The sequence below is a fragment of the Dipodomys merriami genome, unplaced genomic scaffold (genome assembly GCF_024711535.1).
Source record: "Dipodomys merriami isolate MVZ:Mamm:240054 unplaced genomic scaffold, mDipMer1.0.p SCAF_420, whole genome shotgun sequence".
Taxonomy (NCBI): Eukaryota; Metazoa; Chordata; class Mammalia; order Rodentia; family Heteromyidae; genus Dipodomys; species Dipodomys merriami.
This window is the reverse complement of record NW_027205827.1, coordinates 759687-775878: the sequence shown is the minus strand read 5'-3', so window position 1 is coordinate 775878 and position 16192 is coordinate 759687. Positions and strand designations below refer to the sequence as shown.

At 38.3% G+C, this 16192-nt stretch overlaps 1 protein-coding gene across 3 annotated transcripts in view; it reads left to right on the top strand.

Annotated features, from left to right (window-relative positions):
- The first annotated feature begins 431 nt into the window (after positions 1–431).
- The window catches only part of LOC138807552 (zinc finger CCHC domain-containing protein 7-like), a 195429-nt gene continuing 179668 nt past the window's right edge, over positions 432–16192 (top strand). Inside the window, exons 1-3 of one of the 3 annotated variants that reach the window (XM_069993317.1) lie at positions 446–515; positions 4104–4309; positions 5580–6204. In XM_069993317.1, the coding sequence (XP_069849418.1) occupies positions 5604–6204 (601 nt within the window). In that variant the 5' untranslated portion in view covers positions 446–515; positions 4104–4309; positions 5580–5603. Of the gene's footprint in view, positions 520–4103; positions 4310–5579; positions 6205–16192 lie in introns of all 3 variants that reach the window. The other 2 variants (XM_069993316.1, XM_069993318.1) reach the window with 2 other exon arrangements.

Below are 16192 nucleotides of genomic sequence, written 5' to 3'. Positions count from 1 at the left end.
GCCGTCCCCGTTGCTAAGAGGCTTCAGTCCAGCTCTCGACCACGTGGGCACCTGGAGGGACACCAGTAAAACGCAGGCGTAGGCGGGGCCTGTCAGTACCACCCATAGCATTATGGGAGTTGTAGTTTTCTCTAGGTCAGGAGGAGAACCAGCTCAGTCTGTTTTCTCTGTAAGTGGTTATCTTTTGTGCAACTCATTCAAACAAAATACGTTCCACCAAAAACAAAGCCCAGGTATTTGGGAAGGAAAGGATGAAGGGAAGAGAGCAAAAAACAAGCAGAACCGAAAGGCTGTAAGCAGGGAAGAGTTAACAGTTGACACGCATGCGCAGGAAGGGCCCGTGGGTCGGGCGGGGACGGAAGGACGTCTGCGGAGAATTCTGTTTTCCCCGGAAGTGTCTTCCCTTCTCCTGAGTTCTCGCGGACGCGACTTCCTTACCTCATTTGTCCTCGCCCCTCCCCGTCCTTCTACGCGTTTTGGTTCCTGGTTGGTGCTTCCTGGTCGCAGCTGCGGCAGTGAGTATGTGTGTGACGGACCCCGAGCCGCCCGCGGCCGCGGGACCCCTGCCCCACTCTGCCTTGCCCGTGAGACTGTGAAACTCGCGCGTGCCGCTCACAGGCCTCCGCGGCCCGGTCGCTCTTCACTCGTGGTGCGACGGGGCGCGGCACGGCCTCAAGTAGTGGCCCGTCAGCCGCGCGCTTTCCCACGCGGCTACGAGGGCTGGCCGGGCTTCTCGCGCCTCCCCGACCCTCCACTGCCTGGAGACCGGAGTTCAAGAAAGGCTGGGCCTGCATGGCGTCGAAGAGGGGGTGGCCTTTCCGACTGTTTTACTTAAGTGTCCCACAAGGTTCCCTAGTTAAACGCGGAGGCCCGGCTGCACCTAGGGGGAGGAGGCCATGCAGTCCTAGGCCAACTCTTTTATCACTGGACCATAGAAATTTCTGGGAGCTATGCCTTTTCCCTCATGTGAAGCAAGATGACTTAACTATGTTCACCAAGATTCCCGTTATCCCTCACGTCCTGCTGGCCGGGTAGTAGGTGCCTTTAGTTTTAGGGAGGGGTTGCTAATGCATTTGACAAGCTGGCTGGGAATTAGGCCTGGATTTTAGCCTCGGCTAAAATCTCTTTTGGAATCTCTTTAGGTAGAATTAGCCTTTATCACAGAGTTCAAGGTTGAACTAGGGAAAAAAAACCCCAACAACTTAAGGTCTTTTTAAGCTCATAAATTTTCCCCTAGCCCACTTTCCCCATGTATAAAATTAGAGCCTTAATTGGTTGATATTCAGGTCCCTCCCAAAGCTCTAGTCTTTGTTTTGAATATTTAGGCTTTCTTGTAATGACCATTTTAAAGTGATGAACTGTGTGTATTTAACAACATTGTGCTTTGGGAACAGTTCAGTGTAGCTGTGAGCTAGAGAATCGGATTGTCAGGATAACAGTCTATAGGGCAGAAGGAGAACAGCTGAGAGAAAGGTAAAGGAAGCAACTGTTTGTAGACAGAATTTGTTCTTGTAAAAAGATTGTCTCAAGAACAGTTGGGATTCCACCACATTAATTTAAGTCTAATTTTCTTCCTTCAAGGCACTTCTTTCTGCAGTAATTTGATTCAAAGTGGCAATCTCCTTTGAAAAATAGATCCCTACATTTTGACTTTGATTAACTTATTTGTGTAGCACGGTCCGTCAGCACCGTCTGTCAGGGTAGTATCCTAAGAGTCAGAAATTTTAAGTTGATAGTAAACAATGTATTAATCAAATTCTAATTAAAACTGTGGGTTTAAAGGCCAGGTGTGAGGCTGGGGATGCTATTAGTTCAATCCCCAGCATATAAAATAACTAAAATAAATCTGTGGGTTTTATTCAACTTTGTCTGCAGTGAATGCCTATAATATCAAGAAAGGACATCTGTGGTTTAAGTGGTTCGGCAGAAATAAGAGCAAAATGTCCAGAATGGCCAGTAGAAAGACTGTTAGAATGAAAGTATTGGCTTTAAATTTAAGTAAATTTTAAAAGCTTTAATAAGCCTTACATTGTTTCATTAAAAAAATCAGTAAATGATTACTACTCCCTTTTTATAATGGTGAGAACTTTCGTGGTAATTTATTTGGTATAGCTGTTTTTATATTAAGCTATATTAATTTTTAGGATAAATTTCATTTGCAAGTCCATGATATTTTAGATTCTTATGTAGGAGCCATCTTTAGTTTTAGGACTGGTAAAGTTTTGAGTACCAATTTGAGAGGTTTGTGGATAGTAAACTGATATTTAAATTTATGTTTTCTTTCTAATTAAATGCCCCTCATAGGTTTTGTACTACAGTTGAAAGTAAAATGGATATGTATAAGGTAAATTTAGGTGTTAGAGCCAATGCATATGTACCAGTTTTTATTTGAAATCATTTATTTTGATTTTTTTTTTGTTTTTTGTTTTTTTTGGGTCCAGTCGTGGGGCCTGAACTCTGGGCCTGGGTGCTGTCCCTCAGCTCTTCAGCTCAAGGCTAACGCTCTACCACATGAGCCTCAGCACCACTTCCGGCCTTTTTCTGTTTGCTTATGTGGTGCTGAGGAATTGAACCCAGGGCCTCATGCATGCAAGGCAAGTGCTCTACCACTGAGCCACCTTCCCAGCCCCCTGAAATCATTTATTTTGAAACTTTTCTTTAAAAAAAATCTTAGTACTTGGCTGAGACTCATGAAATGTAAATATATTCTAGTGTGGTCTTAACTAGCTGCCTAACCTTGGATAGGCCTCATTATCTCTTTGGGTCTTATTATCTCTTGGACCTTCAATTTCCTTGTATGTAGATTTAGGAGGCTATGTGAAATAATCCAACAGGTTTCTTCTAGATTAAAAGTTTGTGGCTGTCATAAAGACCTTATTTAATAAAGACACTTATTTAAGTGTGCTTAGAAATTGTTTACAATGACCCAAATATTGAGAACACTTCCCCAGTTAAGGGATATGTATGTGTACATATGTATTCCTCAAGAAGTATACTTTTTTTTTTCTGAGTTTACTTTTTAAAAATAAATTAAATGCATTTGGATGTAATTAAAGGAGTAACAAACCAAAGGCAGCCTGAGGCAAACCTTAACCCTGGAATACATAAGCTACATAAATAGAAGAGAGTATGCTATCCCTGAGCACAGTTTTCAAGTAGAGAAGATATAAAATCCTCTTAAAGGCCATAGGGGCTAAATTGTTAAATTCATTTTTCTACATTTCAGGGGAAAAGATAAATCCTAGACCCAAGGAAGTCAGTTTTTATTATGGTTCTGTAGTTTATTTTTGGCATACATTCACAGGTGTGCCTATGGCTCTATTCTTAATCCCTTTCCTTTGGGATGCCTCCAAGAGTAGTCAAATTTATAACTCTGTAATTTAGCTCTTTAATTTTTTTCTGTGCTGCACTGGAATTAGGTTTTATCTTAAGTCCACACTGGATCCTCAGGATGGATCCAGTGAGGATTTTGAAGGAAACATAATTCCTTTGACTTCTTTTAGAATTAATTTACCTATTAAATAAAAAGGAAAGGATTCATCTTTTATTTGAATTCCTCTGAGGCTAACATTTCAATATAAACTGATAAATGCTATGAGCATTATTATTCAGACAGCAACATTCAAGTTGTATGACCATAACAGCATAGCAACCTGAAAAGCAGTGGGATAAGGGAACAAGTATATTGTACTTAGAAGGAAAAAAGCATTAAAAGTTAGTTTCTTTATTTTAGTAAACAAAATAGAACAGCTTAAGTTTAGTGTATTTTGGGCTTTGGTTCATGTGATTCTTGAGGTCAGCTGTTTTTTGTTTTTTTTGTTTTTGCTGTTGTTTTTAAATCAAAATTACCATCACAAAACCCTGACATTTGGAGCAGAGAATTGGAAACCTATGGAAACTAACTTTCTTTCTTTCCTTTTCCTTCCTTCCTTCCTTCCTTCCTTCCTTCCCTCCATGCCTCCCTCCCTCCCCCCCTCTTCTCCCCTCTTCTCCCCTCTTCTCCCCTCTTCTCCCCTCCCCTCTTCTTCCTTCCCCTCCCCTCCTTCTCTCCCTCCCCACCCTCTCTCTTTCTCTCTTTCTTTCTTTCTTTCTTTCTTTGTCAGTCGTGGGGTTTGAATTCTGGGCCTGAACGCTGTCCCTCAGCTCTTCAGCTCCTCAGCTCAAGGCTAGTGCTCTACCAGTTGAGTCACAGCACCACTTCCTGTTTTCTGGTGGCTAATTGGAGATAAGAGTCTCACGGATTTCCTGCCTGGACCAGCTTTGAACCCCCATCCTCAGATCTCAGCCTCCTGAGTAGCTAGGATTACAGGTGTGAGCCACCGGCGCCCAGCTTGAAACTATTATTTCTATATTACTGTATCTGTAAAACTAAGAGTGGAAGAAAGGATAAATTGACATTGTTACTGGAACATTTACATTGAATAGATAATTAGAAATATGGCAAAGGTTTTGAAATATAGAGTGCTATGGATAACTATAAATGGTGGAAAGGGATTTTAAAGCTGAGTTGAAGGCTGTGCAGAACTTAATATACATGCAATAAGAAAATAAATTGTTTTTCTATGTATTTTTTCCCCTAGAACTGAGAAATTTGCCTCAGTTTTATGTCTTTTTTTTTTTTTTGGGGGGGGTCCGGTCGTAGGGCCTGAACTCTGGGCCTGGGTACTGTCCCTCAGCTCTTCAGCTCAAGGGTAACACTCTACCACTGGAGCCACAGAGCCACTTCTGGCTTTTTTTTTTCTGCTTATATGGTGCTGAGGAATCGAACCCAGGGCCTCAAGCATGCAAGGCAAGCGCTCTACCACTGAGCCACCTTCCCAGCCAGTTTTATGTCTTTAATAAGTTTGTATTTCATACACATTTTTATAACTAGCATGAAAGTAAACAAATTTATCAAATATTTTCAATGTATTCTTTGCACCAAGGAATTATTATTATTATTATTATTACTACTACTACTACTACTATTATTGTAGTGCTGGAGATTAAACCTATGGCCTTCCTTTTAGTTGCTGAGCATGTACTCGATCACTGAACTTATACCTCCATTCCTTGAGATTAAGTTTTTAGTTCAGAATAATTAACTACACTCTAAACAGTACATATAATGGCATTCTGTTTCAGCTTTTAGTAATAAAGTAATATTGTATATGAGTGTATATGAGACCACATACCTGAAAAGTATAAGGCCAGAAGAAAGGAAGAGATGAAAAATGAATGATATAGAGAGAGATGTTAGAATCTTTTTTGTAATTTTAACCATTTTGAAGAATAGGTGTTGTGAAGGAGTAGATCTCTACCTGTTTGTCTTTTTCTCATTATACCTTAGAAATATATTTTTGCTAGTAGCTGTAACTTAATTTGTTGGTCATAATTCTTATTTGAGTGGGGTGGACATTATAGTGGGTCATAACAGGATTTAGACCTGTTAAAAAATTAAAAGTAAGAGAAAAAGTATTTTAATATATTGGAGAAAACCGATGGCCTCTGTATAGAGAAGTTGGTTTTTGGATGATCTGTACTAACTAGATGAGATCTAAGCTTTTAAAATATATTCTTTGTATAACTTTCTCCTACAGCCCTTAGAAAACCAACTTTTCATAATGTTTGGCGGCTATGAGACTGTAGAAGCATATGAAGATAACCTTTATCGGGAAGAGTCATCTAGTGAACTGAGTGTTGATAGTGAAGTGGAATTTCAACTTTACAGCCAAGTTCATTATGCCCAAGATCTTGGTAGTGCCATCAGGGAGGAAGGACATGAAGAAAACAACTCTGAGAATTTGGAATCATCTGGTAGTAAGCCAAATCAGAAGAACTTAATTGTCCTTTCAGATAGTGAGGTCATCCAGTTATCGGATGAGTCAGAGATTATCACTTTATCTGATGAAGATAGTATTTATAGATGTAAAAGAAAAAATTTTAGAGACCAAGAACAAGAAAAGACTCAAGGTCTTCCTGCTTCTCATCATTCTAATAAATTGGCTGGTAAGAGGGATATTGAAAAGCCTAAATCTGAAGAGAAATCAGGAGTTATTCGAGAGGTCATGATTATAGAGGTCAGTTCAAGTGAAGAAGAAGAAGAGAGCACCATTTCAGAAAATGAGAATGTTGAAAGCTGGATGCTATTGGGATGTGAAGTCGATGATAAAGATGATGATATCCTTCTTAACCTGGTGGGATGTGAAAACTCTGTTATTGAAGGTTAGTATACTGGCTATCTTGAAAAGTACTGTTGTCTTTATTAAAACGGACTGTTTTTTCCTACACAGAAGACAGCAGGGTTATTTCCTTTTATTTGCTCATTTTCAATGTTGTTTCTCATGAGATGGTCAGCAGAGTCGATCCTAATGGTAGTCTTTAAACATTAGAAAGAATATATCAAAGACATTCCTGCTGTAAGCAAATTTTAGCTGGTTCTTCCTGTTGGGCTGGATAAAGTTTTAGGCCTGAAAACTTAGTTCCCTTCTCTTATTTGGTACCACAGGTGAGTACTCCATCTACATCTGACATTTGGCTAACTCTGTTGGGATCACCTCTTCAAAAGTAGTTTGCTTACACAGGCGTTATCTAGACAGCAAGCATGAGGAATACTTGGAATATAAAAGATGAGAATTAAAGGCTGGGGCATGGTTCAAGTAGTAGAGCACCTGCCTATCAAGTGCAAGATCCTGTGTCCAAATCCTCCCTCTTTTAAAAAAATACTGTCAAAAAAAGGTGAAATTAGTACTTCGGGAATTCTAAAACTAGCAAGACAGGAAAAATATGGAAAGCTAAAATTCTCTAGAGTTGTTGGGGAAAATGGAAATTTTAAGTTATATTATTGAAGATTAAGATTTTGGTGTTTAGCTTTGTCTCTTCTGTCACATGTAGTCATCTAGTAGTCTTTTTTTCCAAGTCCTTTATGCCTAATGTCACGTTTCTTGCAATAGTTTTCTGAATAGTTTTTTGTACCTTCCCTACATAGTAGTTGTCTTGAGATGCCTCTTTATTCGTGTTCTTTATTTTTGCTCCAAAACTTTCAGTGACACTGTTGACTGTTGTCCTCTGAAGAAATAGTATCTTTGTAGATAATGCTTGGATGCCCAGGGACTGGCAACTTTTTTTTTTTTTTTAAAGAATCAGAATATATTTTAGGTTTTTGTGCCAAAGAATCCCTTAACTATTCAACTTTGCCTTTAGGGGAAAAGCAGCTTCACATAATAAATGGGGAGTAAATAAATGGGGACTCTTATCAATATGGACTTACTTAGACCTAATCAGTAGCTGACATAACTATAGTTTGCTGATCTTAAGAATTTGTCAGCAAAAAGAAGAGAATAATAGCTACAGCTATTATAGTGGCTGCTTCACTTGATTAATTCGCAACATTGAGAGATGGTAATACATACATGTGAGAGATGGTCTTAATATGAACGTGTACATCTGAGTACCCAATATAGTAACTAATTGTAAAGAACCCCAGGAGTCTGAGACCATAGGTTCGAATAAAGAAGAAGTAGTATGATGACAGAGGATAGCACTGGAGTAGGACTGTAGAGGGGAGGTGGGAATGGCCATTCTCCTTTTGGTTGACAGGAGGCCAGCCCGTTGAGAGAGTTATTGGTTATATGGCACTATTGGCAAAAGATAGGTTTTAGCTAAAAAGGAGGTACATGGAAGATTTTAACTTAACAAATTACATGTTTAACCAGGTGCCTATAATCCTCGCAACGCAGGAAGCTGAAACCTGCAGGATCTAAGTTTGAAGCTAGCTGGGGCAGAAAAGGCCAAGAGACTCCATTTTTAATTAATCAGCAAAATGCCTAACTGGAACAGTGACTCAAGTAGGAGAGCCTTAGCCATGAGCAAGAAAATCAAGTGACATTGTGAAGTCCAGTCACTTGACAGAATACAAGAAATAAAAAGATCAGTAATAGTAAAGAACAGAAATTGCTTATGTGGCTTAGACATGCCACAGTAAATGGCAAAAAGTACAGACATACTTCAGCCCATCTGGAGGGTACTGACAAGAGCTTTATAGATTTAAATAGAGGAAAATTGGGGGTAGGAAAAAAGATGTATACATAATTAAACAGATCCTGGCAAAGTGTGGCCGGCTTGATTATTATCTCAGTTCTGATTCTCCTAGGGATTCTGGAGCAATTACTGCTGTCATTACTTGAGGGGAGCAGTCTGGTTCCTGTAAGTTGGTTACTTTTGCTCCAGGTTATATAGTTGCATCATTATAAGTAATTGTCTTCATTTGAGGACTGCTTTGTCTTGAGGTCTGCTGTTTTTTTCATTGTGGGTAGTAGCTTTGGTTCCCTCATTGTGAAGACATTATTGATTAGTCTTGTCCTTCTTGCAACCCAAGAAAGATAATTGCAGCGGTGAGAGGGGCCCAGAGTAAAGAGACAGATGTAAAAATGGAGGCAAGGATGCTAAGCTTTTATCCTTTTTTTAGTTAGCCTTTGGACATTTGCAATTTCAAGTGAGGAGTCAATGCTTTTTAGCAAAAGCTGTTTTTAAGTATCTGTTAGGATTGTAGCTGTCAGTATTTCATTACTTTTCAAGACTGAATAATATTCCATTATATGAATGTACTATATTTTGATTATCCATTCACCTGCTAATGAGGATTAGCCTTTTGACTATTATGAATAGTGCTGCTGTGAATGTGCCTGGTCAGGTTTTGACTTGAAAACCTGCTTTTAGTTCTTTGAAGTATATACCTCAGAATGGATTTATTGCTAATGTTGTTTAATTTTTTGAGGCACTCTTAAAACTGGTTGTCATAGTGACTGCATTTTAATTACTACCAATAAAGTATAGTAGTTCCAATTAGCTGCATCTCATTTTAACTGTAACTTGCCTTGTTACAAATTTCTGTTTGATTTATTAATAGGCACTTTGATACAAAGCATTTTGTCTTTTATGGGAATAGTTTATGATGACTTCAATTTTTTTTTTTTTTTTTGGTCGTGGGGCTTGAACTCAGGCCCTGGGTGCTGTCCCTCAGCTCTTCAGCTCATGGCTAGTTCTCTACCACATGAGCCACAGCGCCACTTCCATTAGCAAATTTTGGTTTTGGTGGTACAGAGGCTTGAACTCAGGGCTTCATGCTTGCCAGGTCAGCATGCTACCACTTGAGCCATATCTCCAGCCCTGACTTCAAGTTTTTAGCATATTAAAATGTTTTTTGCTAAGCCAAAAGTGGAGCTTTGGCTTAAGTGGGAGAGCACTAGTCTTGAGCAAAAAAGTTCAGATAGAGAAAAAGAGAGAGAAAGAAAGAAATAGAGAGAACAAGGGAGGGGGAGAGAGAGGAGAGATTTCCTTATGTTTTCCATACATTTATGGTTTTATAAAAATCGAATTCATCCTTACATTATATAAATATTACTGTTCATGTGCTCATATACTACCTTTTCTGCAACATAATACAAGAAGCCGGGTGCCAGTGGTTCACGCCTGTAATCCTAGCTACTCAGGAGGCCTTAGCCTCTGAGGATCTGAGGCTAAGGATCTGAGGATCACGGTTCAAAGCCAGCCCGGTCAGGGAAAGTCTGTGAAATTCTTATCTCCAGTAAACCACTAAAAAACTGGAAGTGGCCCTGTGGCTCAAGAGCACAGGGACTTGCCTAAGTCGAATTCAAGCCTAATGACTGACAAAAAAAAAAAAAATACAAAATGTAAGTAAATCCCAGACATTCCATGTATGTTGCTTTTATGTTCCTGCCTCCCCCTCTCCCTTTTTTTTTTTTTTTTTGTCAGTTGTAGGGCTGAACTCTGGGCCTGGGCGCTGTCCTTCAGCTCTTCGGCTCAAGGCTAGCAGTCTACCACTTGAGCCACAGCACCACTTCATTTTCTGATGGTTAATTGGAGATAAGAGTTTCACGGAATTTCCTGTCCCAGCTGGCTTTGAGCCAGGCCTGAACTACCTGGATGCCAGCCTTTTCCCTCTTTTTTTGATTCTAGGATTTGTGTATCTGTTCTAGTCAAATTCTGCAATCGAGATGTCTACAGTTCTACAGTTTAACTTGACTCTTAAAAACAAATATTTAAATACAGATCCTTCAATTTTTTTCCTTAGTTGATCTCGTATTCTCTTTCTATTTAATAAGTGAGATATTCTAAAGTGTGTTGTTACTTTGTAGTTATTATCCATTTCACAAATAGATCTGATTCATAATTTTTACAGAGAACTTTTTTCATGTTAGTATGTGAAAATTCTATGTGTTTTGAAAAGACACAGTTTTAGTTTAAGTGACTTTGTCATTCATTGAAGAGACAAAATATGGTAACAAATAGTTCTATAGAAGTTTCCATGATTGAGTAAGTCTCTGAAAATATTGATGATGAAGCTAGGTGTGCTGGTGGTGGTTCATGCCTGTAATCCTAGCTAGTTAGGAGGCCTGAGATCTTAGAATCATGGTTTGAAGCCAGTCTAGGCAGGAAAATCCATGATACTCTTATCTCCAATTAACTACCAAAAAAGTCAGAAGTGGAGCTCTGGGTCAAGTGGTAGAGTGCTAGCCTTGAACAGAAAAGATGAGGGACAGCATCCAGGTCCAGGCCTAGGCCCCCGTGTTCAAGGCTAAGGACCACACACACAAAAAAGCCCCAAGATTTCCCCCCCCCCACACCCTACACCTCTGATGTTGACATGTGGTTAAAACTTATACATTATGAACAAATACTATTATATGATTTGTGCAGATGAATACTACTTAACCTATGGAAGACTATATAAATGCATGTATATTTTGTACTTGATATTACTAAATTTGTAGTAATGAGAGTGGTATTACCTCTTCTATGAAAACCTTAGGCTTTCCCCTATCCCATTTTAGTGAGGTGCTTAAACATTTTGTTTGTTTTGTTGGTGAATATTTCACAATTAAGGGACATTTATTTTCTTAATGTCCTTTAGATGCTCAACACGTCTCATTTTATAATTTGAAGTTGTTTATTAACTTTCTGAGTTTTCATTTAGACAGTATGTGACACTCATATATATATGTATATATATACACACACACACACACACACACACACACACACACACACACACACACACACACACACACACACACACACACACACACACACACACACACACACACACACACACACACACACACACACACACACACAATCACATGAGGGTGGCTCTGCTTATAATACATTTCTGCCAAAACAGGTTATTAGTACCCATAATGGCTTTTTTTTGTTTTTTAAATACTGAGATATGTAGGAGTTTATTTCTAAGGTTTGGGCCTCATTTCCTTTAATTCCTTTACTCTTACCTAAGGCTTCCTTCAATCCTCCAAGTTGGGGTTTGAACCAGGACCTTGTGTATGCTAAGGAAGTGCTCCTAAAGCTTCTTACACGAACTGAGCTTGGTCTGTCATTTGTTTTTCTTCTTAAACTCCTAGCCTTTCTTTTATTCTTGTTAGTGGGAGTGCTTTGCTCTTCCTATTTTCAGAAAATACATTCTAAAATCTTCAGTAGATGCCTGAATCCGAGGACAGAATCAGATCTACTGTTTTCTCCTGTACATGTATAAATTTTACATTTAAGTTGTAATTTAGGCACTAATAACAAATAATATGACAATATATTTTAATGTCTAATTTTAATTCCCATGCTGTGCCTATACATTTTGCAATTTGAAATGTACCAGCAAGCTACCATGATTATTTTTCCTTTTTTGTAATTTCATACAAAGATTTTATTTTTTTTAACCATAGATCTTTGCAACCTCATATGATTTTTCTCACCAAATTAGATCAAGAACTTGTACATTTTTCCTTAAAGGAAGCACTTTATTTTTTCTCTGTGGCATATCCTAATTGCTAGTTTCGCTCTTCTTGAGACTTCGGGTCATTATTAAGTAAAATGAAATTTATTTCAACACAAGCACTGAGGTACTGAGACAGTTTATCTGAGAATGGTGATGACTGAGATGTAGATCACACACACACACTAACACAGTGTGGATATGCTATACAAAGGGGGATTAACATCCTAAGCTGACCGAGCAGGGTAGTTTTAAGATTTTGCTGTGCTACTTGGATGGCCTCTAATTTGATACATGTGAATTGTTCTTTCTGGAATTCTTTTCTTTAATATTTTTGGGCTGACTGGCTACAGATAAGAAACCATGGCAAGCAAAACTAGATTGATGAGGGCAGGAGTGGGGGAAACTTGAATTAGAAAAGCATATTCCTGTTTGAAGAAAAGATTACCAAAGGAAATGGTCATGTTTTAGATTTGTGAAGTTAATCTTAAGGATTCAGTTTCATAAGAGCACCAAAGGATGACAAGAGATATTATATGATTTAGAAATTATAGGGAAATAACATGTTTCTTGGAAAGAGAAAGGAGAGTGAGGCACTGGTGACTCACCTCTGTTACTCTATTCAGGAGGCTGAGATCTGAGGATTTGGATTTGAAGCCAACCCAGGCAGTTAACATGATTTGGTCTAGGTCCATTCACTTACTTAATCATCCATTTTCTTAAAGTCTTAAGATTCACTTAAAACTAATGAATAATAAATAGTGTAATTACACTTGCAGAAGCATGTTTTAGTCTACTTTTTGATCTTAATGTTTCGTTTGCATTTGATAATTTTGGAAGATTTAGACTTAGCAAAGTTAAATAGGTTTGGTATGTATAAAGAAAATATCTATGAAAAATATAGAATATAGCATTTTTAAGAGTTGAAGAAGCGCTGTTTTTTGCTTGGGATTATAATGTTATAGAGGTTTGTATTAGTATAGCCCTCCCTCAGGTGTATGATTTGTTTGTTTATTTATTGTGCTGGTACCAGGGCTTGAACTCAAGGCCTGGGCACTGTCTCTTAGATTTTTTTTGCTCAAGGTTGGCACTCTACCACTTCAGCCACAACTTCACTTCTAGCTTTTTGCTGGTTATTTGGTGATAGTTCCTACTCAGACTGTTTTGAACCATGATCCTCAAATCTCAGGATCCAAAGTAGCTAGGATTATAGACTGGAGCCAATAGTCATTTGGCTACATTGCTCTTTCAGATTGTTAAAATTTGCCCTACATAGTGGATACCTAATCTTAGGTGAATTTAATTGCAATTCTATCTTTCTATATAGAATAACGTTCTTTATATAGTATTATTTAAAATAGAAGTGTAATTGGGTTGGTTTGCTTAAAAAATCATGGTTTTTAAAAAATGAGGTAAAATTAATGGCTTTTAACAACTTAGGACATTCTTTTAACTATTTTGTATAAAATTCCATTTTTCCTCCCTAAAATGCACTTAGATGTAATTTCTGGGTGAACAACTAATCAAGAAGCAATTGTTTATCCCTTGCACTTGATAGATATTCAGCTAAAATTTGAGTAAAATAGGTTACATATGTTAAGTTTCAGTTTTTTCAAATATATCAATATCTTATTGATCAGAACCTTAAGATATTCTCTTAGGTTATTCTTGAATCAGTTTTTACATTGCTTGGCTGATTAATATTTACATTCTAGTTTCGGGTAATGGTTCGTAATAGGTTCTTTTTTGGTTAGTTTTGGGACTTGAACTCAGGGCTTCACACTTGCTAGATAGCAAGTACTTTACGAGACATGCCTTTCCACACTCCCTTTTGCCTCTGGTTATTTTTGAGACAGTCTTGCTTTTTGAACTTTTATTTATGCTTCTTATGTAGCTGGAATAGCAGGTACATGCTATTATGCCAAGCTTTTTCTATTGAGATGAATTCTCCCTAATTTGCCTGGGCTAGCCTTGAACCATGATCCTCCTGAGTAGCTAAGAAAACAGATCTGAGTCACCATTGCCAGACTATATTATCAGTTAGTGGTAGTCATTAAGAGTTAACAGTTCTGCAGTTTTCTTTTCTTTTCTTTTTCTTTTTCTTTTTTTTGTCGGTGGTGGGCTTGGGCGCTATCCCTGAGTTCTTAAAGCTCACAGCGCTCTACTGCTTTTTTCTAGTGGTTTATTGGAGATAAGAGTCTCATGGATCTTCCTCCCTGGGCTGGCTTTGGACCATGATCTTCAGATCTCAGCCTCCTGAATAGCTAGGATTATAGGCGTGAGCCACTGGTGCCCAGCCCAGTTCTGCAGTTTTCTAGTCATAAACTTTGAGTAGCTTAATTTTTTATTCATTACATGATACATTTTGTTTCACTAAAGTTATAAAGTTAAAATGGGAGTTAATAGGAAAATATTTTGGCAAAACGAAAACTACAGGTTTATGAACTATAGGTTCATGACCATTGTAACAGATACAGGCTTACAGAACATGGTATTTGAGCAGGTCTTTAGTATAACACTTTCTTTAAATATAGTTAGTTTGATTTGATGACATTTTCTGATATACTTCCTTAGGACAATATTAATTCTGAATTCTTAAAAGTGGTCCAAAAATGTGGAAGCTACTCTACCATTATGGTGCTGGGACTTAAGAATTGCTATGTAGTCCTTGCTTTTGGAAACATTGAAATGCATGGCAATGGAAAGTTCACTGTAATACCAGAACTAAATACATTTAAAATACAAGAGATGCCCAGCACAATATGTAATCATTTCAGAGGAATGTAATAACACTTTTTTTAAAAAGTGGCTGTGGGTAAGTAAAATACTGAATTAAGCCAGGTGCTAGTGGCTCACGCCTGTAATGCTGGCTAATCAGAGGAGGCTGAGATCTGAGGGTCATGCTTCTAAGCCAGTCCAGGTAGGAAAGTCCATGAGACTCTTGTCTCCAGTAAGGCTACCAAAAAGCTGGAAGTAGAATGGTGGCTCAAGTAGTGTAAAGCATTAGCCTTTAGCCAGAGAAGTTCAGGGATAGTGCTCAGGCCCCAGTATAAGTCCCAGGAGAGACACACACACACAGACACACACACAGACACAGACACACAGACACACACCCCTCCCCCCCACACCCCTCCCCCCCAATACACAAATTCTGGATTAAATACAAATACTGTATTAAAAAGAACCACTTTGCTGGGCTCCTGTGTCACAAACCTGTAATCTTAGGAGGCTGAGATCATCTTTGGAAGCCAGCCTGGGCAGACAAAACTAAGGCTCTTATTTCTAATTAACCACCAAAAGCTTGGAAGTATGGAAGTATAGCTCAAGTGATAGCTTTGGAACAGCTCTGAGGCCCTGAATGCAAGTACCAGGACTAGCACAAAAAATAAGCTTTGGTCTTTGAAGCTTTGGTCTTGAGCTTTGGTCTTGAAGTTCAGGTTAAATACAGTATAGAAACAGATAGTGAAATTCCTTTTTTTTTGGTCGGTCGTGGGGCTTGAACTCTGGGCTTGGGCGCTATCCCTCAACTCTTCAGCTCAAGGCGAGCACTCTACCAATTGAGCCACAGTGCCACTTCTGGTTTTCTAGTGGTTTATTGGACTTTCCCTGACCAGGCTGGCTTTGAACCGTGATCCTCAGATCTCAGCTTCCTGAGTAGCTAGAATTACAGGCATGAGCTACCGGTGCCTGGCTTTGTTTGTTTTTTTAATTATATTTTTATTATCTTCAAGTAGTTACACAAAGGAGTTACCATTCAATAAAAATGTATAAGTATAATGCATCTTGATCTATGTCATCCCTTTCATTCTCTCTCATCCCTTCCAACCCTAACCCTCCTCTTAATTATCTTAGAGTATTTTGAATATTGAATGTTTTGACTGTTCTTCTCTTTCCTTTCTTCCTTTATCTACTCCCCTCCCTTTGACCTGCCAAGTGCAAGTTTTCTGGTATTTATTTTGTTGGACTGTAAGTTTGTTTTTCCAAGGATTTTAACCATTTGAATTCTTCCCTGTAAGTACCATTCATTTGTGTACCCTTGCATACAACTCTGTATGTATTTACTTGTACATTTATGAATTAGTTTTAGCTTCTGCATATGTGAGAATATGTATTCTTTGTCTCTCTGGGCCTGACTTCACTTAACATAGTTTTTTTCATGTCCATCTATTTCTTTGCAAATAATATAATATTAGTCTTCCTAATGGATGAGTAAAAATTCCATTGTGTACATATACCACATTTTCTTGATCCATTCTTCCATTGAGGGGAGTTTGGGCTATTTCTATACTTGGATTATGGGAAATAGTGTTGCAGTGAACATAGTTGTATAAATGGCTTTACCATATCCTAATTTACAATCTTTTGGATAAATGCCCAAGAGTGGTATTTCTGTATCATAGGGTAGTTCTA